The sequence below is a fragment of the Rhipicephalus sanguineus genome, chromosome 6, assembly GCF_013339695.2.
Source record: "Rhipicephalus sanguineus isolate Rsan-2018 chromosome 6, BIME_Rsan_1.4, whole genome shotgun sequence".
Lineage (NCBI taxonomy): Eukaryota > Metazoa > Arthropoda > Arachnida > Ixodida > Ixodidae > Rhipicephalus > Rhipicephalus sanguineus.
This window is the reverse complement of record NC_051181.1, coordinates 29,323,817-29,345,980: the sequence shown is the minus strand read 5'-3', so window position 1 is coordinate 29,345,980 and position 22,164 is coordinate 29,323,817. Positions and strand designations below refer to the sequence as shown.

The 22,164-nt window shown below is 46.2% G+C and overlaps 2 protein-coding genes across 4 annotated transcripts in view; one reads left to right on the top strand and one right to left on the bottom strand.

Moving 5' to 3' along the window:
• Positions 1-5,555, bottom strand: part of LOC119395665 (epoxide hydrolase 1) — an 88,234-nt gene extending 82,679 nt beyond the window's left edge. For all 3 annotated transcript variants that reach the window (XM_037662651.2, XM_049416729.1, XM_037662655.2), the window contains exon 1: positions 5,367-5,555. The gene's annotated coding sequence lies outside the window, so the exon portion shown is untranslated. The remainder of the gene's footprint in view (positions 1-5,366) is intronic.
• LOC119395666 (protein ABHD13) overlaps positions 4,847-22,164 on the top strand; it is a 48,177-nt gene continuing 30,859 nt past the window's right edge. Inside the window, exons 1-4 of the mRNA XM_037662656.2 lie at positions 4,847-5,243; positions 9,998-10,229; positions 15,434-15,534; positions 16,888-17,141. Coding sequence (XP_037518584.1) covers positions 4,961-5,243; positions 9,998-10,229; positions 15,434-15,534; positions 16,888-17,141 — 870 coding nt within the window. The 5' untranslated portion in view covers positions 4,847-4,960. The remainder of the gene's footprint in view (positions 5,244-9,997; positions 10,230-15,433; positions 15,535-16,887; positions 17,142-22,164) is intronic.

The following is a 22,164-nucleotide window of genomic DNA, read 5'->3' as shown; positions in this document are numbered from 1 at the left end:
TCGGTAAACCGTGAATCTTCCGTGAATTCTGCGTACATCATCACCGACGTGAGATCGGGCGCGTTTATACTAAAGGTTCGATGAGAGTTATGACGACTTGCAGCTCACTTTAATTTTACATGTGCGCTGTGAATTTTCATTGTTTAATCACGCACAGCAGAAATCGCACACACGCACTACCTCGGAGGTCAAAATCCAGTGCTTATATATACGGGGTGGTCAGTGAACGGTTGTGCAGCGCGAGCGGTCGGTTTTTTCAATCAAGACGCTGCCGCGACGCTGCCTCGCGACGCAAAGCGGACTGTGAAACAGACACGCGTACGAAGCGATTTATTGACGTTTCGGCCGCGGGTCCGGCCTTCATTATGGTTCGTATCTGCTCTGATGAAGGCCGGACCCGCGGCCGAAACGTCAATAGGCTTCCCAAGCAACGCTTAGCGGCGCTGCTGCTCTTGACAGGCAGCGCCATCTCTGGCAGAAAAAGAGAAACTGGGGCGTGATCAGCGAGCGCTTTCCCTTCTCGCCACCGCGTTGCCACTCGCTTCCGTGCACGTGCAGAGCTCTCGCGGTGCACTTGCGGCGTCTCACAATGTACCGCGTGCAGTGCGGCTTCAAAAGGATCTTCAAGCTTGACTGGCACTTCCGCAAAGCGAACTTGATAAAATGAGGAAAGCTCGTCAATCACGTTAACGGTGAAGAGCAGACGATCGACGACAACCACGCCCGACTCAAAGCGAAATTCATTTCCCAAGTCGCGATTACACCGTGTAGGACGTATACCTCGAGGTAAGTCTCATTCTGTCACGTTAAAGATGAATAATGGTCCACATGCACTCCGAAATGAAGCCGTACACGCTATCGGTGTTCTGCGGCGTGGACTACGAATCATATGATTGTTGTTTTGATATGGCATGCTTACAGTAGCAGCCGTGTACTTTCGTGAACAAACGTTTGCGGCGTGCGAAAAAAAGATTATACGGCCATGGCACTGCTTCCTGAGAAGGTTAGAGTCAAGTCCTCCGTGCCGCTGGAGAATCACCTGCCTATTAAGACGCGAGGCAGCTAGCTGAGCTTCAACCACTGTGAAGCAAGATGTACTGCTCGCCTCGTTTTTTCGGCTCTCGCGTCATGCTTGCAGTCTCTTTTTATGATACCGACTTGACAGGCGTATAAAACCTGTTGCGTGAACGCGGCTAGAAAATCGCACAAAGTCAGAAGGTGGTTAAATCAAGGTTGCAATTGCAAAGCATGTATGAAGTGCCAGTTATATTTAGCGGCTTAAATATATATCACCCCAATAAAGTGACAAAAACAAAGCAAACCTGCAGAACGATGTCAAAGCTTGCTGAAAATGCACAGACGTCCGTTCCGGCGTGATAAAGCAGCCTTCCCGACGCGTGAAATGCAGGCGCCGAACTTCTGACAATGTGCGGAGTTCAGTTGAATTCAACCAACCGCGCAACGCTAACGGTATAACGCGAATGTGAACGTTCAACAACGACGGGTAGGTCTCACGAGCACGGGGAATCAAAACACAAAGTTGCTTCACCTACAACCGTAACTGGACTTTAACAATGCGAGAAGACAGCGACTAATCATTACTGTAGTCGCTGCGTGCATGCGCCCCGTTACTTACCGATTCAGGTAGTCGGAACGAACGAAAGCGATGAACTCAGACAGCCAAAATAGAAGGCGAGACAGCGCTGTCAGATATCCACGCTTGCCGCCTTTATTTCTCGTGCGACACGCCCGGGAACCGATACAGTTTAATACGTGAATCGTGTGCCTTGTCTGCACTGTTGTGGCTGGCCACTAAACCGCAATACTTCGGACGACGCTTGCGCTTCCGCGGGGTCGCTTCTGCCATCGTGCGCTACCGCTACCGTGAAAGGGGCTGAGTCGGCCGCGCGACGGTTCAGTGTTGTCCGACAGAGCCGCAGCGCGGCTGGCGCGGCGCTGTCGTCGCGCCGCAAACTTGAGCTTGGGTTCCCTATAAATCGCTTCGTACGCGTGTCTGTTTCACTGCATATATATATATATATATATATATATATATATATATATATATATATATATATATATATATATATATATATATATATATATATATATATATATATATATTGACAAGATCTCACATATTTTTCTTTACGGTATCATTAGCTGCCCTGAACTGTTCGTTTTTTTTTTTTTTTCGAATTGTAATAGCCGGAGAACACAGACCTTTTCTTGTAGCTGCCTGCTTCCACCAACACTCAACCGCCTACAAGAAAACCGTTGTAATGCTCAGTTTCTTGATATCGATATTTTTCTTAACCCAGAGCCATTGTCCTATCCGAAGTTCCGCGCTGTTTTGTCGTAATGCCACACATATTGTACAAGCTTTTTTGCTCCTCGAACCCTGTGTTTAGCTACCATTACTTTGTTGCACGTGAACTGCATTTATCATTGTCCTAAATTTCTGTCCCGACACATTTTTGTTTTTACATTTTCCCCCTTTTATGGTTCGTATCTGCTCTTGTAGACTGCCTTCATTTTATCGTTTATTATTAGTGATTACTGTTGCGTGCGCTCGCAGGAAGACGTCACGATTGTTCCAGGGCATATAAGAAATATTGATGCATTGAACAAATTTATATTATTATGCTCATTATTATTTGTTTAATATTGAATATAAAATTATCGTGAAGGTATATTCCGTGAAAATCATATGCACATCATATAATTTCAGCCATGTACTCACGCTGAAATTGAGTTCGTCGCATTGGTGTCTCGAATACTCGTAGCGACGTTGGATAACTTTCGCGAGAAGGATACAGGCCCGTAGGAGAAAAAAAAAGGGGGGAAGGATGCTACCCCCCCCCCCCGAAATTCTTGTGGAAAACAAATAATAAAAATAGGTGTTTTTCTAAAATAGTCAAGGCCTTCAGCCAGTGCCCCCACCCCGAAAAAAATTCCTGGCTACGGGCCTGGAAGGATATATGTCCAGAAATAATAAAACGAGCATGGGAAGAAAAGGAAGTGTAGTTTAATGATTTCCTTTAATTATGCCATTATAAGCCTCTATAAAAACGCTTCTTTCTACGGGACACGTACTTGCAGTGTAGGGAAACTGCGTCTGCTTGACATCATTTCTACATGATGTACGCATTTACTACGTCTGCGAACGACGTCGCACGTTTCTAATCGCAAGCGGACACCAGTCGACGCTGCATATCAGTTCAGCTCGTTTCCTTTATGCGCGTGTTTTCCACCTTGCTTGCATGATAAGCAGGCTAAGAAATTGTGTAATAAAAGGATGTGAAGCAACAAACTATGCTGCCGATCACGAGATATAATCTGCAGGACTGGATACAGTCCTAATTAGGAATGCGCGAATGGCTTTGATTTTTCATTATAGCTTTCTCGCAGGCTCATTTATTTTTTACACGCTCCCTCGAGTCGAATAATATTGTTTCCATTTTATTCTGATACGCTTGATATTCTTCTTGCAAGCCATCCCACGTTGTAACGCTGCTCATATTACCGTTGCCGCACGCACGTGCTGCAGAAAAAGTATGCTATGTCCACTTTAGGCGTGATTTTTGGATTATAAGCAGGTTCCATATTGTACCCCATCATTTATGTTAAATATTCTCTTAGTTGCTTGCATCAAAATTTAGCCTCGATGTACTCGGAACAATTCTTGCGCCCTTTTCTGGCACGTACGTAGGGAAGGGGAATACGAAAGTAGGTACTGTATATGCATATGACATGACTGCGATCGAGCTCGCAATCGCACTGGTGTTGTGGGATCGCGATCGTTTGGCAGCTTGTGTATAGGGGCCATAGACGCTTTCCACAGACGTCTTGATCGTTCGGTAGTTGTGGCGAATCTTCCAACAAGACGCGAACGACAAGCGCGGAAGGAGCACAGCACAACTGCAGAGCCGGTATTTTTTGGCGATACCTTCTCTTATGCTAATTGTTTTTCGCGCTTGGCCAGTGGTCAGAGCGACGGCCCGTCGAAGTTATCAACGGGTTCAGCCGGCTCGGTGGATGATAAGATGTAGCATTATCGATCGGCTCTAGTGGCGCAGTGGGCTAGTGCGTGTCGTGCTCGGATCAGCGAGAAGATGTAGCATTATCGAATAAGGGGGAGTGAACCAGACCGACTCCCTGCAGTAGTCATGAACAGTGTCAATTTTTATGAAAGGGAACACGGGAGCGCATGGCCTGCGCGATCCGGCGGCTGACGTAAGCTCCGTCAACCGACAGCTAACGAAAGCTTGCCCGCTTTTGGCGTCATCTATTGGCTAACAAAATAATGAATCATGGCTGGTTGAGAAGCGCCTTTAGATAACGCTGCCTCTCGGCTCGCGTTAAGGGCAATTCCTGCAGCTCGCGCAGTGCTGGCGCGGCACGCTCGATTTGTTGACAGGCAGACGACGCGCTGCCTGCATCGCCCGTTACGCGAGCCGAGATGCAGCGTTATCTAAAAGCGCTTCGCAACCGGCCATGACTTGTTATTTTGTTTGCCAATAGATGACGCCAAAGCGGGCGAGCTTTCGTTAGCTGTCGGTTGACGGAGCTGAAGGCAGCCGTCGCAGAGCGCAGGCCATGCGTTCGCGTGTTCCCTTTCATAAAAATTGACACTGTACCAAGTGGCCTGGCAGCATGGTTTCATCGAGCATACGCGAATGCGAATTTCGATCTGGTTACGCTCGATCGTAACTAAAATGCCAGCCGTCGAAGCAACAACCCTACTCGAAATCGACAAAAAAAAAAAAAAGGGAAACGGAAGAAGAAGCGTCACAAAAACAGTGCGATACCAGCGCCACCAACGCCGCCAGCAAAATAATTTGCACACAGTGTCGCGGCTGGAAGCTGAGCAGGGTCCCCAAGATTTTCCTTTCGGTTTCTGACGATTAGAAATTAAATTCGATGGGACTGGTGCATGTCATGAGCGTTCAGCCTGCCGATGGTTAAGATACACCCTCCGCAGGGCAATGGAGGATCGGCACTGGACAGTGGCTACTTGGCGGCCGACACCATGCGACCGCCGGACTCCGTGCGGCCCGAAAAGGCCAAAGGGCCCGAGAGCAACCCGGACTTTGCCACCATCCGCATCGTCAGCCGCGTTGTGCTTTTCGTGCTCAGGAAGTGCTGGATGGTGTGTGGGGTCTCGTTCGTCTCCATATTCGTCATCTACTGGTACTGCAGCAGCATCCTAGCGCTGCTGCTGTTAGTCTTCGCAATTACAGGTACGCACGCGACCACGCGTTGACAGCTACGGTGTGTTTTGGAGATATCGTCAAGTAGCCCGTGCTAAAGCCGTTGTCTCATCGAAGGGCGGGAACTGGAGACGTGAAGCAGAGCGTACTCACCGTGCACGTTGGTCAGGCGTGGAGGAAGGAAGCGCGCCGCCGATCGGCGTGTCCTTGTCGTCGTGGAGAGGGCGAACCTGTCTCGGCGGCAGGAAATGCTCGCCGCGTACTTTCCTCACTGCCTACGTATTGCTGTTGCGGCAGATGCGATGTGTATTTGAATCGCGTGCTCAAAAGTGCGGCCCCCGTCGCCGCGTCTCAAGTGCACGCCGTAGACAATATTATCCAGCGTCGAAGATAAGAGCGAAGATATTTATAGCTGCAGGCACCCTGCTGCTGTAGCGATAGCGTCTCAGTCTAACACACAGTTTCAGCAAAGCACGTATTAGGCGGTACAGCCAGAGAACTGTCCGCTCGATGGCGTTACATTGTAGCCAACTGTATCCGTGTGCCACACGACTTAGGTGCGTTGAAGTACCGTAGAAGCACGTCTGCCTAACGATGAGGATGAGCTGCTGCTGACACTATGAGGAGTACAACTACACAAGAAAGGACCACACATCTGTTCATGTCAGTGAGCAGAACGGATGAGTGAAGTGGTGCATAGAATTGTCACAAGACAGCTCGTTATGTGCGTGGTCATTTCAGAGCGATTTTGCTGTGCTATAAAAGTAATTTAAAAAAAAACAGCCTTACAGCTGTGTTATGCGCGTCATGGAAGTGATAATCCAGCTTCCTTATCGTCTGAGTTGCTCCTTTATACTAGTGTTACTGCTTAGATGCTGCTTTATGAGACACTTGTAGTAATGCCATGAACAGCGTTCTGAAATGAGCACTTCAATATTCATGGGGTTATTTGGTGCTTCACGAGTCCGAACTGCATTTTAATGCTAGCTGCCAGTGTTACAGTGGAATCATTTTTTAACTAGTTTTGCCATGGATCCCTGGATTCATCTATTCAACGTGCTAGAATGCCACCTAGCTCGAAACAATACACCAATCCATTCGTTCCCAATGACGTATCTAGCTGTTACTGTCGAAGCTCTTTCATGGCTCGGAATAGCGTATGCAATGACAATGTGTGATAATGGGGAGCTTTCGAATAGCGTGCCCCAAGTTAGCGCTTGCGGCCCGTTCTTTCCGTCACTTAACGGGAGCCCGCAAGTGGTTAGCGTACGATGCATGTGCAGTTGCGCGAAAAGTCAACGCAGAGCTTTGCGTACGCTATTCGAAAACTGCCTAATTTTAGCAAGTCTTTGATTGTGAAAACAAAAATAGTCTGTGTTTCTTGTGTGTCATATGTATACCTGCCAGCTATTCTGAACTTTCTGTAAAGTTAATAAATTCGGGGTTGGTCTACAATGTTGCAAATGTTGCATCAAACTTGAAGTAACCTGAAGTCTGTTCCACAAGAATGTTTCCGGAAAGTGGTGCTGAACAGAGGTGTGTAAAACGTTGGAAGTGTCATTGGTGATTAAAGGACACCAGAGTGGTACTTGGTTGAAGGCCTCAGTAAAATAGGCAACAGCAAAGTCTGTTGGGAAAGTCGAAGTGTGATGTAAAATAAGACAACGTTCTTTCTCAGGCTTCACCCCATTGAGTTGCACGTCATCTAAAGACAAAGCTGAAACGCAAATTCTATTTAATAATGTGCATGTGTATCCCACTAAAGATGCCTGCTTAGCACAGACATAAAAAAAAGAATGCATGCGTGCCTTTCTTTTTTACATTTTCACTGTCATGACTAAGGAAGCTTTACGAACTTTAAAGTTCACCTGTTGGCGACTGTGCGTATGAGTGCACCTCTGTACAGCTACACCAACTGCTTGGAACGTCCTGCATGAAAGAGTAAACAAAAAGACACCAGTATGCTTTCCTTTCTTCTTGCTTGGGCCAACAGGAATCTTCAACACCATTAAAGCCACGTTTGCCACCTAACTTTGAAAGAGAAAAGCCAGGAACATCACTCTTTGCAGGGATGAGCCTCTTTTGCATTCTTAATTTTGTCACTGATTTTGTGCAAGTCATGTTGAAATTCTGCTTTATAGTGTTGTACTGTCGGCTGCAAATGTTTGCGGGATCTTCAGCTCATGGTGGAGCGGCGGAAAACTACATTGCTGCGGCACCTACTATCGCACGGTGTGGTGTTGAGGCTGTCGGCCATGGCCTCCGCAATTAGCTCCGGCAATGGCGCGTCGCAGGACCTAATCGCAGAGGCCGTGGCCAATAGTCTCAACACCACACAATGGGATGGTAGATGGCGCAGCAATGCAGTTTTCTACCGCTCCACCACGCGCTGAAGATCCTGCAAACTTTTGCGGTTGACAATACATCTGCAAGGCCTGAATACATTAATGACTCCAAGGTATGGAGAGTGAAATTGAACAAATCTTGAGGCCATTAAGGGTTGTCCTATGCTCCTTGAATTCCCTGTATAAGCTGCTACTTGCATCTGTAGAGGGCAGCACAGTACGTGTCCGATGGAGAAGAAATTAATCGGAACACGAACGGAACATAGATAAGGAAGATTCAAATGGCTATCAACTATTCTTAAACTGCTATACAGGAGAAGATAGATATGGAGAAAGAATGAGAATAACAAATCTTTGCACAACTTTATTAGCTAGACAGCCTGATGACATTGTGCCATCCATATTAGGTGTGTATTACCAATGACAAACTTTGTTTATGTTGAATAATGAACCAGGCAAGAAGGTTATAGTCAGTAGACATCTCGGTGAAGCAAGAGAAATAAATTTTCAGATAAAAAGGAATTTAACTGTAGATGTGTATGGTTGAGAAAAAAAAAATATTTTGAACAGTACTTTACTGCCAAAATATTTACCAGGCATGTTCGAGTTTTTTTTCTGAGTTCAGTTATCAACATCGAAATTTGCTTGCATTTGCATTCGACCACTTTTTTCATTAATGAAGGGTCCTGGAAGTAACGTTGGAGCAGCTGTAATTCGGTGCGCAGCTGAGTCTAAGCAGTAACAAAAATCGGGCCCCTCGGCTTTCCTTCCTGCTTAACAAGAAATTTTTCTCCTCGATATCACCGTGTCACGAATATATGCTTGAAGCCAAGACATCTTTCCGCAGTATGCAGCTGTGGCATCAACAGTTGCAGCATGGTTCGCCTATTTTATGCCCTCATTGAAGTACCCTCCCTGCAATACTAATTACTCCTGTTTCGTACCCTGAAACATTATCCAATTCCTGGTCGTTATGGACTGTTTTGTCACTAAACCCATTTATCTGCTATGATGAACATGGGGTTGTGTTCGACTTCATACCTCCCCGTTTTAATTTTTGCTCTGAACAAAGGCTCAAGCCCTTTAAACCCTGGAAAAAAAGTACTGGCAATCGTCAAAGCAGCTTCAATGATAGATTCGATTCCAATTATGCCTGCCAGAAATGCCCTCCTCAAACTTCTGCTTTTCTGTACTGAAAGCAGCTGCAGTAGCTAGAAAAAAGGTCATGGCCCCTACATTGAGAGAGATACAAAGATACAAATTTTGATAATTTGCTGTAGATGTTAGCCTAGACATTAGCTAATTTGTATTGTTTCTGCATGACATTGCTAAGTACATGGGTGCATATTGGCGTCCTGGTACACTGGCTGGTTCTATTCTTTCAAACTGCTACATGCAGGCACAGGTCGGCAAAAAGTGTGCAGCTCACTCAGACTCACTCACTCACGAAATATATTTTGCCTTTAGGGCTCACTCGCACTCAGATTAACCAAAATATTCCTCATTCGGACTCACTCAGACTCGCTGAATTTTTTCTCAACCGGACTCACTAGGGCTCATCAACGAAATATTGCTCACTCGGACTCATTCCGACTCGGACTCGCGGCTCAATCTGAGTCTGAGTTTGTCGACTTACGAGTCCATTAGCATATAATCAACTTTTTCGACCATAGTGTCAAGGCTCTTTAGCATCGCTATCATATCACTGGTGCTCTACTTGGTGCGTTTTTTATCTCGTACCTTCAATTACGGGTTGTCACTGGTTACAACCCAGTAAGGACATTTTTATTGAAAGAGATGACTCACACGAGATATTTTTATCAAGAACTTCCCGCGAAAGATATGCCCGGAGAGAGGTCAAACCCCCCTCACCCCGCCCCCCTTCGTAACTCATGCCTCTCATCAACGAATAGGTGGCATATGAACGCTAGTGCTTTAAAGTATGTGCAAGTCTATGGGAGTATAAACCTGAGTCGTCATAAGGCTGATAGTAATGCTGAAGTTGAGTAGATAGGACCATAGATCGGCAAAAATATGTGGAGCTCACTCAGACTCACTCATGAAATATATTTTGCCCACAGGGCTTACTCGGACTCAGACGCACAAAAATTTTCCTCATCTGGACTCACTCGGACACAGATTCAAGAAAATATTACTCACTCGGACTCGCAGCTCAATCTTAGTCTGAGTCTCAGTGAGCCGACTCATGAGTGAGTCTCAGTGAGTCGACTCATGAGTGAGTTTGCCGACCTATGGGCACAGCCAAAAGGAAGAGACGGTACAGCTGTGTCTGTAGTTTGTGTGTAAGCACTGTTACCCTACATAACTTCACAACATGAGCAATCCTTGCTCCGTCACGATATTCCGATAATTCAACTAGATCCAACATGTCAAGACCAGCTTCAATAGGAAATGAAGATGTGTGCATCTGATTGGCAGGGCTGGTGTACCAGGTGGGCGATTGGCTGCTGTACCACCCGGAGCAGCCGGCCCATTCCCGGCTCTATGTGCCCTCTCCGAGCATGCTGGGATTGCCGGCCGAGAGCCTGCAGCTCAAGACGCACGACGGGGTCACGCTGCACGCCTGGCTCATCAAGCAGCCGCCCGAGCTGTTCAGCCAGGCACCCACGCTGCTCTATTTGCACGGCAATGCAGGAAACATTGGACACAGGTCGGTTGCTCAGTGGCGCTTACTTGGCAAGAGACACTTAATGTCTCTTGCCTTGGGCCCTTCCTGTATCGCAGGAAAGGGCGAATGTTCGACCTAATTCTCCCCAAACTCCACTTGCGGATGACCGTCTTTTGATGCAGGGACTTAAGCAATCCACAATAAAGAAAAAAACTGGGCAAGCGTTAATGACAAGCAGCACCACCTGGCTTGGCAAAATGTGACTACACACTGGCTGAAAGTTGTTTCACTAATGAGTGCGCACTGTGTGGTATTGCAGTAGACTCATTAAACAGAACCTGAAAGGACCAGGGAGATATGTTCCATTTAACAGGAGTTACGTTTACTGAGAGATTAACAAGGGTGCAGAACACAAGTACTAAACCAACCTTGTCAGAAGCACTTGTTCCATTAAGCAGCAGTTCCCTTTAAGAGATGTCTTTTTACTGAGAGTCCATTGTATTTTCAAATAACTATCTGCCTATTACAATGTAGCAAATGGAAGAAAATTGTTACTGACTCTTGGAGCCACCTTATTCTGTGTTCAATGTTTGTTCGTCTTTTTTTTACCCTTCATCTCTTGTTTGGACACGATTCACACACTGCCATTATCTCTGCAGTCTGCCTCTCTGCTCCCAGCATGATAAGCATGACGGAAAGTGAAATCAAACATTGCAAAAGAGCTTCAGTGCAGCTGTACTGGAGGGCTGAGTGATAAGATAAGCTCGGCTTTGAAAACTGGATGATGATATATCTTGCAAAAAAGGGTAAGACAAGATGCTTTGCAACATGATGACAGTGACTGCAAGGAAAGGGCACCTTTAATCAATGTGATACTGCTAGTGTGATTCATAGTAAGGTAATATAAAATGTTCCGAGTTATTCTATATCACTTCAAGAGGGCAGATGAAATGGATTGCTCGACTGCTGATCCGCAGGTCGTGGCATCGAATCGCAGCCGCAGACGGCCGCATTTTCGATGCAGGCGAAAATGCTTGAGGCCTGCGTACTTTGATTTAGGTGCACGTTAAAGAACACCAGGTGGTTGAAATTTCCGGAGCTCTCTACTACGGCATCTCTCATAATCATGTGGTGGTTTTGGGACGTTAAACCCCAACAATTATAGATGAAGTGGATTGAAGAAGCTCTCAAATTAAGACTTTCAAATGGCTCCAACCAAAGAATAGGTTTATTTGCCTGGCATTTTGGAACCAATTCAGTTCCTTTATCCAGGGATAAATGACAGATGCCAACGTGCAACTTCTATACTTATCTCGTAGCGAGGAGGAGATGTCGAGTATTTCTTTGGTGACGTGAAGCTCTCAGGCTTAGTGACAGTGGTCATAGAGGGTCTACAATTTCTTCCACAGGTGCTTTCTCTCACTTTTTTCCAATTGTGCTTAAGAAGGGAATATAAACCAAGGGCATGTTTTCTTAGGAATGTTTAAATTCTTTTTGTGTGTACTTGTTTTTTGATAACCATGACTCCAGTAACAGGCTACATTGTTGGTTATTCTCTCTCTCACAAGAATTTCATTCTTCTTGGAAGGCAATTTTATGGTACGCATTTTTGGAATGTTCAGTTAAGGGGTTGTGTTATCTGAAGGAGGTTCTTACATCGTTCTTTGTGGTTTAATTCTTTGATTTAGATGTTTTGTTTTGTATGATGGCAGTCAGAACAGTTCATTATATGATGACCTCGAAATGAAGATTTAGTCCGCCGTGTATCCACACGATGGACTAATTTCGTCTTTTCCACGGCGGACGGCGTATAACATGACCCCATGTCACGGATTTGTGCCATCTGTCCCGTGTCCGCGGACCTCACAGATGGAAAATGCCAGGCTAATTTTCGCATCCGGATTTCGGCGGTCTAAAACAGCAGATTTAGCCGAGAGTGCCATTATAGGTCTGGCAACAAGCACAGCTTTTTGTTTCGCTTGTTTTGTGGATTTAGGGTGTGTTCCAATACTCACCGTAGACGGCCAAATAGACAGTTAAGTGGACAGCGGCCATCTTAAGTCCCATTCCAATTCTCACGTAGCCGGCAAAATAGACAGCTTCGAGAAAGACAAAAACGATGCAGGCTACTTTGCTGTCCAAACAAGATGGCGGCTCAGCGCAATGCTCGCGTAGCTCGGACCACGCCGGTATGGTCGTCTGTACACCAGTAAGCGCTTTTCCAGGCGCTCAATGTAAGCTACGTTAATTTTTTCATAGGTTTGAACACGAAAGAGGCTAAAGAAAGAACATTTACGTTTGTTTTTCTTAGCTTTCTCTTCTCGGCGCTAGGTGGCATCACGTCGCGTAGACGTCTTCTAGACGCGTTCCATTTGTCGGACAACATGACCTCGATGCTGTCTTCTAAGCTGTCAGCGTAGACTGTCTACGATGCTGTCCAGAATTGGAACACAGCCTTAACTGACAAAGTCGTAACGGTCTGGCAATGGGCGCTACCTTTTTTTCCTTTTTTTTCTCTCGTTTTGTTGGCGTTTTCTGCATGGGAAGTTCGCTCAGCTGCAACTATGAACTTATGCAACGACGCAACTTTTGTTCTTCTGCATCTTGTTGAGCGATATAGTCTTTTGCCCACAAGATATTTTTGCAGAAAACAAGTGCTTTTCATCATCAAAGTCCGACAATACAACAACCATTGCAGCTACTAATCGTCGTTTTCTTTCAAGTGTCATCTTCAACCAAAAACAAACTATGTATGTACGACAGAGACAGAAACATAAAAAAACTCCTATACCCTCTGTGCCATCTAGAAAAAGAAGAAACGAGCAAAGAATCGTACGCTACGGCCTCTTAGACTTGCTGGCACCCGAGCTACAGCAAATCTCCAAAGCCATGTTCCGCCAATAGAGGCACTCGCTAAGCCTACAGCTCTGAGAAAGCGAGTATGGCTCTCGGAAACGGTGCCAAATCGTCCTGAATGCTTTGCCGTCGATGCTTTCGGACAGAAACATAAAGCAAATACAAGCACCAGTTTGGGATTAACAGGCCACGCAGTGCATGACGAGGAGCTTAAAAATTGTAGCGGGCAGCTTTCGCTTCAGACGGTGCCGCCATGCTTTTTTTCTCCACCTTGTTCGTCTACTCACTTCGTCCACCGTCTGGGTGCGCTTTGCAGCTGGACGGTTGGCAGAACCATTGTCTGTGGAAGAGATTTCCGCCGAGCCGTCCGTCGTGTATATACACACTAAGCGGGAGTTTCGCGAAACACCTATACAAGCATCACACAAGCATAATTTTTGTGATTTCCAGTGAGCTTCTCCTCTAAAGAAGGTGAAAAAGAGTTTTACTGGGCAAAGATTTCACAAAGTCACATAACTTTTTGCATACAGTTCTTGTTGCTTTGACAGCAGTCCTCCGATGCTGAGACTTTATGGCTTCTCCGTCTTCATTGATGTGCATGAACATGTTTCTTTATTTTAAAAGTTGAGCGTATAACTGTAACATGGCAACATCTTTCACCAGCCTATGAACCACCTAAACAGTGGGCTCTTTCTCTAAGGTTCGTGTCACACCTTGAGCCAAAACTACTCGAGAGCAAGTTAATCACCAGGTTTTGAGTCACTTGCCTGTACTGTATTTTTTACAGCGAAAGTTGTTATGAGATCATTTCACCGGCCGTTTTTGGTGCCGTAGTTGTCCGCCGCCGCCGCCGGTGTCCGTAACCAGTATCGCTCGAAATAAGAAAAAAAACGAAATAAGAAAAAATTCCAGGATGGAACGAGGTTCGAACCTGGGTCCTCTGCGTGGGAGCCCAGTATTCAACCTCTGAGCCATGCCGGTGCTTGAAACTGCTTTGCTAAAAGGTCCTATACAGGCTTCATGTCGGGAAAGAACCACATTAGCAGATGCAATATAGCGTGGTAGAAGAGTAAAATAAGCACCAAGCGTCGCACAACGCGAATTCTGTAACCAGGCGTCACACAATGCGAATTGCGCAACGAGAAGGTTGTTGAATGCTTCCAACCCATTACAAAGGGATCTGCCATAATTCTTCATCGTCATCAGGCACAGCATCAACAAAGTGCGCATAATGCCTTACATGCGTTTAGCAGGTACCAACGCTCTCCGTAGAATGACGAAAAATGGCACAGTGCCTGCTGCCCTACTTCTCAAAAATTACAATGATTTATAGCGTAGTGGGTTCCTCGCAAGTGAACTTGTATTGGTTGCCAAGGAAGCCTATAAGCGCATGATCCACTTCCTCGGGGTCTCAGTAAAATTACAATGATTTATAGCGTAGTGGGTTCCTCGCAAGTGCACTTGTATTGGTTGCCAAGGAAGCCCATAAGCGCATGATCCATTTCCTCGGGGTCTCAGTAAAGTTCTTCGACACCCCCCCCCCCCCCCCCCCCCCGTCTCTCTCCCACGTCAACGTATGTTATACAGCATGACGGGAGAGGGAAATAGCGACCGGGCGTCACCCAATGCAAATTACATAACTGGTGGGCCGTTTAAAGCTTCCAACCCATTACAAAGGGCTGAGCCATAATTCTTCATCGTCATCAGTCGTCGCGTCAACAAAGTGCACATAGTGCCTTGCAGACGTGTAGCTGGTGCCTTGCTTCTCCGCAGAATGACGAATAATGGCTTAGTAGGTGCTTCCCAACTACACAAAAATTGTGATTTATGGCGTAGTGGGTACCTTTCTAGTGTACTTGTATTGTAGCCCCAAGAGAGCTTAACGGGCTCTAGAAACGCCGCTCTTCCAGCTTTCGCTGTGACTGTGCTGCGGTTTCAGCGCAGGCCTGGCGTTTTTTTTAATGACTCTGCTGGCACTGTAGTCTAGCTCATGCATGTGATATCGGGCCACGTTGCTGATTAGCAACAAGTACTGAAAATTTACTTAGTACAGGAGTTCTTTGCCATTGTCTTTGGTAAGTGCTAATAATAGCCGACTTGTTCACTGAAAATGCAGCGGGTTATTGCGTGTGTTTTAACAGTTATTTTTGTGTGGTATCACTACTTCAAATTCGAAAGCGTCTCAATGCACAAATTCAAATCAAAGTTACGACTGAGTAGCATAGTATTGGATCAGATGCAGATATATGAAATGATAGTGCAAGCTTGCACGAAATAAAACTCTTGGTTACAAGCACAGCACTCGTATGTTTCTGTTCTTCCAGTTTCTTTTTTTTTTACAGAGCTATACTCTTTTTTACAGAGCTATAAGTGTCCGAACGTTGTTGCAGGCTCCCCAATGTGGGTGGCCTCTTCCACCGCTGTGGATGCAACATTCTCCTGCTCGAGTATCGGGGCTACGGCCGCAGTGAGGGAACGCCCAGTGAGGAAGGTCAGTGCTGCCGAATGGCCACGTCTACTTGGAGCAGAAAGAAAGGCATGCAAGGACATCTGTGCCTGCTCTGTGTACAATTAACGACCAAAGGAATGTCTGCGTTTCCCGTGTACACAGTACAGTTTATTTCTGCGACTGGTGATTAGCTATACGGTGCTGGCAAGATAGTTTGTGGCAGTAGATTTGTATGCCTTTGATTGTTTAGTGTATCGGAGTCATGAGCAAGCCTTAAACGGCTTTTAGGAGTAAATTGGTTGCTGGACTGCAAGCACTTTCCTACCACAGAGGCAGCCAGAAGGTGGGGAAACTGCTGCATGTGCAGTTTGTGCTGGGATTGAATCCCGGTACCCACCAGGAACCCACATACTTTTACAATTGGTATCAGTTGCACTTCCTTCACCACTTTAAAGAGAATGACTTTCATTGGATACTACACACATTTTCCAGTATCTATTTGTATAACAATTCTTCTTTCATGCCAACTTGGCAGGCAGAACCTATGCTGCAGTACACAGGAACACGATGCAGCAAAGTAGAATTAATTGGTAGGATTACCATTAGGATGGTTATTGATTAAAGGTGCATTCACATGCGCATGATTTTCTAGCAATAAGCAACGGCATCTAGCGACTTGTTTTTGCCTTCGTGGAGGGTGATCCATTTCCTGCCGCATTACCGTACCCTGGCCAGCTCATATATATTGCTTGTTGCCTGGAAATCCATGGGACAGCCACTTCCGCTTGATTTTGCAATGTAATCTGTGTGCCCACTTTGTGTGAGTTTGCTCTTGCAGCTTGCACTTTGCATTGGCAGCAAGAAATCAATTGTAAATGGAACCTTCACTTCATCTTATTCTCTGTGGTGGGGACAAAGTGTTGGCAATGCTTTACGACGTAAACTGTTGTGCGCTCATTACAATAGCAATGTGACGATAATATGTTCATTTAACCTTGAAGTGGGGCTTTACGGCAGTGCGGATTTTCCCTTGGAAGGTGTATTCACAGTATAGCACCCCTCCACTGCAGTAAAACCACCTTTACAGGGGGGTTACACGCGGACAAGATACACGTCTTCGTTCATTTCGAAAAAATTTCCTATAATTTACGTTCGAATCAAAACGAATCCGAGTACTGTAATATTCATTTGAACATTCACACTAGCCTAGTTTTTTTATATAAAATCATCAAGACTATTTCAGGGTCCCGTTAAGGTTTGTTCTCTTTAACAGTTCGATAACTTCTCGCTTTTTTTAAATGAAATTTTATGTCTTTCTCTGTAGTTCTTTTATCTGGTGCCATTTTTTTTTTCTCGAGAAAGAGTGGGCAAAACCAGAGCTAAGAGCTTTTGCAGGGCTGTACCTGGACGCACAGGCGGGCCTGGAGTACCTGCTGTCGCACCCCGGTCTGGATCAGACCCGGCTGCTCGTGTTTGGTCGGTCGCTGGGGGGAGCCGTGGCATTGGACTTGGCCTCCCGGCCTGAACAGGCCCAGCACCTGCTCGGGGTCATCGTGGAGAACACCTTCTCCTCCATCCCGGAGATGGCACGCGTGCTCTTTGGCTGGCGCCTGCTGCGATGGCTGCCAGACTTCTGCTACAAGAACCAGGTGGGTGGCCATCATAATGGGTCTACTCACTGTGTCTCCCCTGGGCCAGAAAAACGACACTCTGTTGATTTTTATAGCTCGTTCGTGAACAGGCTGAATTAAAAATCTGCAGCACATTGTCTTGCTGGCCGCATGCCTATCAAACCATTGCCAACGGGAACTTAACACATAAAGAATGTGCTAAGTGTCTCTTGCTGATTATTATTAACACGATAGCGTAAAAGAGCTCGTTTTGCAGAAATTTCAATGTCGGTTTTGCGTTAGTGTCGTTGGTTGTGAGCGAAAAATCGGCATCATTGGTTTTGAGCGAAAAAATCGTGAAAGATAGAAATAAAGTAATAGTAAAAATCTTTGGTTCGAGTGAGAATTGAACCCAAGCCGTCTGCGTGGCAAGCAAATGTTCTACCACACAGCCACACCATTGCTTGAAACTGCTTCGTAAGACAACACTATATGAATGTCATGCAGTGGAAGGAGTCTCCTTAAAGGGACACTAAAGGCAAATGTTAAGTCCACGTTGATTGTTGAAATAGCGTTCCAGAAACCTCGTAGTGCTTGTTTCATGCCAAAGAAATGCTTATTTTGAAAGAAAATCACGTTTTAGTGGTCCGCAGGGCATTAGTGCCCTTCAAATCACCCGCCTAAACGGGCCTTCTGATGTAGTAGTTGCCGTGCGCAACGTTGCCCGCCTTTACTGCCCGGCCGCTGAAGCTACAGTTTCTTGCGCAACAGCAGCCATCAACCTTGCCAAGACGCAGCCACGGGCCACTTCGAAACTGTGTTATAGTTCACTGTAACAGAGGTTAGCTTGGCAAGCAGCAGAAGAGCTTGTGTGGGGGCTAGTTGGAACATACTGTAGGAAAAAAAGGTAGCGCTGCAAAGTTGAGGACAAGAAGAAGCGTGGACTACACCAACCGAGGCGCCTCATCTGTGTAGTCCATGTTTTTTCTTGTCCTTAGCTTTGCAGCACTACATTTTTTTCTAAAGCAGCAGAAGTGGAGTATCATCAGTGCAAAAATAGCGAGAGCCAAACACATGCAGCAGTACGCAACACTGAAACTACCACTGAGACGCGACCGCGTGAGCGAAGTGCAGCCTGGCGAAAACTGAACTTTTGAACCACTCGTGCCGTTCCCCACGGTAACGCCAAGAGGTTCTTTTTTCTGTCAATGAAACAGAAACGAACAAGCAGCATTTTGTCTTGTGATGCATGGAAGGTTATTTTTTCATCGCAACTAGTTTCATTACTAGCGGTTAATTGTGCTCGGGACTCTGACGTCATCGGGATCATTTCCAAAATGTCCCACTCGTGGCGCATATCGTGTCCTACAATTACCTTGATTTCTCGATTACTAGAGCACTGCTGTTGATACTATTGACATTTTGGACGTTCTCACATGTTGGCCTTTCACTCCGACATAAATTGTTATTTGCCTTTAGTGTCCCTTTAATGCATGTAATAGTATTGCGTGGCATAAGCGTAGAATCGCGCCAGGCGTCAAAACATGTGAATTGCGCAACAAGGCAGTGTTTTAAAGGCCCTTTCGTTACAAAGCACTCAGTTATACTTAATCATCATCATCAGCAAAAGCATCAACAAAAAGTGAGCACAGTAATTATGCTTTATGTATGTGTGCGTGCACTTGTATGTGTGCTTGTGTATAATACACATGCAAAATTTAAATAAGTTACAAGGGGCGGGGAGTTGAACTCTCCCCCCCCCTGACTACGCCAGTGGTTACCATGTTTTCTGTTCTGCGACATTGTAAGTGCATGTCTGGAGAATTGAGCAAGACCCGGCACGGTGTCGTGAATTTCGGTTGCCTTTATGCATTGGTTCAGCAGTAGTCTTTTATGACTGAGGATCCACATAATTTAGTAGTGCTTGTAGTGGTGTGACATTTAACTGCAAGCAGCTCTAAAAAATTGGTCAGCTATTGGAAATTTGTTGCAGCAGTGCACTCACTGAAATTATTGTTGCTTCCAGTAAAAGAACCTGTTCAAATTGCTTTCTCTTGGAATTTGTACTATTATTCAGAGAATACAGAATAGCTTCTTTCAACTTTGGGATCAAGGATAGTGAGCTCTGTAATATCTCAAAACAAGCAGCAGTGTCTTTATCCTCGCTGATAGGGATTGTGTCAATAGGGATTGTGACAATGCAGTCATTTCCGATTCCCGTTTACTCTCCCACTCCACGTGTATAATATGCATACCACTTATTGTGGCAGCCCCTCCCCCGAGATAAACGACCACTTACGATGCAGTTGCCATATAATCCCCCCAATAAGTGAGCTTTCGCCTTTGCTGCTAGTACTGTGTGGTTTTACAAGCTTGGCAGGCTTTTGCCAGCAGAAAACCCAAACCTTGTTTTCTGCGCACTGCCCTTCATTAAGTGTGTGCGCACAATTTATTTGATGCCCGATCTCCATGTTGTTCTGGAGAGGCTTACAGTGACAGCGTGCCAACTTGCAGGCTAGGCCTAACGAGCACTAGCTGCCTCGTTGGTAGTGTTCATGGTCGATAAAAGTTGCGGTTTGCTAAGCAATCAACAAAACTCTTTGGGGTTGCTGTGCTTGGAAAGGGGGCAAATAAAATCGTCAATGAAAGCGAGGGTGCGGATGGCATATATGTGACACTGTAATGATGGTTCGTGCTTCTACTTCACGTACACCTGAGAAATATAAAACGAGGTACCTCAATTTCTCAATTCACAACCAGCAATTTACCACTGTCCCTAAAGTAAGAAGCGTACAATAATTGCATATTGTCATTAGTACTGAGAAACTTAAAGGGACCGACAACCAACTTTTGTGGTACCCATTTTCTTGAGTGCAATGGGAAGCTTACCGGTCAGAGCTTCTAATCACGGAGTGGTAACGCGGAGAACGCCGTAAACCATTTGTAATCAGAGTTTTTTGATCTGCAGCAATTATGCAGTCTTAATATCATATGCTGCAAACAGTGAGAGGTGAGCGCGATAGTGATTATACACCAGCAGTGGTGACAAGTTATGCCCTAAGTATGAAAAGGCAATGTTACGTTTGTAAAGCCTGCGGTGCCGCGACTACTGCTTTCTAGCCTATTAAATTATTTTACAATAGTTATAGCGTTTTTCTGGAGCTTCTTATAGAAGTACTTTGGCCGTAGACAGGTCGCTTTATCACATTTTAGTCAAGCCAAGCTAAGCCTTCGAAAACGAAACAAGTGGTAGGATACACCAGCAGTGCTGTTCACGAAGTGGTAGCAATCCTCCACAGAACAGTAAGTCGATGGCATTTTGCGCGCAGCAACGCAAACTCGTGTGCTACTCTTCAAAAGTCCGATACGACGAGAGCAGACGAGAGTCGAGCTACGCAGGAAACTCCGCCGGACGCCTGCGCGCATGCGCCGCAGCCTCCGTTTCGCTGGAAGCCACGAAAGCAGCGCCGCATCTCATGCTTTACTTCTTTTACCTTACAAACAAACGGGAATTGACAATAACATACATATTCAAATTTTCAGCCCTCGTTCTGGTGCGTGTAGAAGCATTAGACTACGTACAACAAAGTGCTTAAGACTGCATACGTCTGGTTCATGGCGCTCGCGCTAGGCTGCGCGACATACCGGTTTTTGTTACTTTTAAATGCGATTTAAAAATATAAATCCTACTCAGATCGCGAAAAGTATTCTGGAATCTGTCACTATAATTCACGGCCTTTTCATTTCCACCAGGACCTAATCACCGGTTCAGGCCAGTTGTCGGTCCCTTTAATGAATAACAAAGAAACTCAAGAAGGAGTTATAGAACCACGCAGTTTGCGCTGGAACTGGAAATTATAGGCATAGCATTAAAGGGTCCCTGAAGTGGTTTTTTTAAATTCCGTTAGCGTTTCGGCTGCAGCATTATCAAATCATTCACAGCCTAAGCTAACTGATGCACCATTTATCAAAGCCGCTAACGGCAACCTTCATTCTTGCACTGCTTTTTCTCCTCAACTCCACTTAGCTCGAGCTCCGGGTGGGAAACCGGTGCATCTCCCTCAGGCATAGCCTGCAGCTATCGCCAGCGCATAGTTGAACTCTACACTGCCACCTGCCACAATGGTACCAACCGCTGTGGGCTACTGGCCATTTGCATTATTTTCTTCTACAGTAAGCCAATGATCTGCAAACGCTAAGAATTAAGTACAGTGAAACCTCGTTAATACGTACCTGCCGGGAACGCGGCATAACTACGCACTAAACAGTAGTACGCATTAACCACCAAGTACAAATTTGCCTCTCCTGGCGTACGCCATCGCCGCCAGCAAAGAAAAAATGAGTGCCGCAGCAAATATTGCCTAAACTACCCACTGCAAAGCCTTTTCTTTCTTTTTGCCAAAGTGGAGAAAAGATCCTGGCACCCTCGCACGACTGCCCGATAGCGCGCGGTGGCCGCCACGCGGCCCACGCCAAAGAGCATTTCGAAACTAATACAGGGTCCGGGATACTCAGTGCCCGACATAGCGACAGAACAGACAGTGTCTGCATTCCGCGATATATGTGTATGCGTCTGTGCCGCGATCTACTACTAAACGAAAACGGACACGCGGAACGGCTGCGTGGAGCCGATCATCTACTGGGTAGTTGCGTGCAGCGCGTCGCCTACTTGGCTCACGCCGTCACTGCCGGGTCGCTTGCCGTACCGCACGCGCGCATTAGTCGTGGGAGTGTTCTTCGTGCCCGCTTCGCTCCAGACCTTGCACAGATGCGGCGAGTAGCTTGTTCAGATAACGCGGCGATGTCGTGCTTCCTCCGCGACGCTGTAGCGGTCCTGGCAGCGAAGGGAGGTTCATTGGGTGGTCGCCTAATAAAAGCGTGCAGTATGGTTACAACAGCGCTATGCTTGCTGTACCGTACGCGTGCGTTTAGCGTGATAGCGTCAATGCAGCGAGATTTCACGGCATCCGCGACCGGCAGCGTTCAACTCCGTAACAGCGATCTGCCCTCGTTTCTACAAAGCGGTGCGCGCTTGAACATGGCCCTGCACGGCAGCGATCGG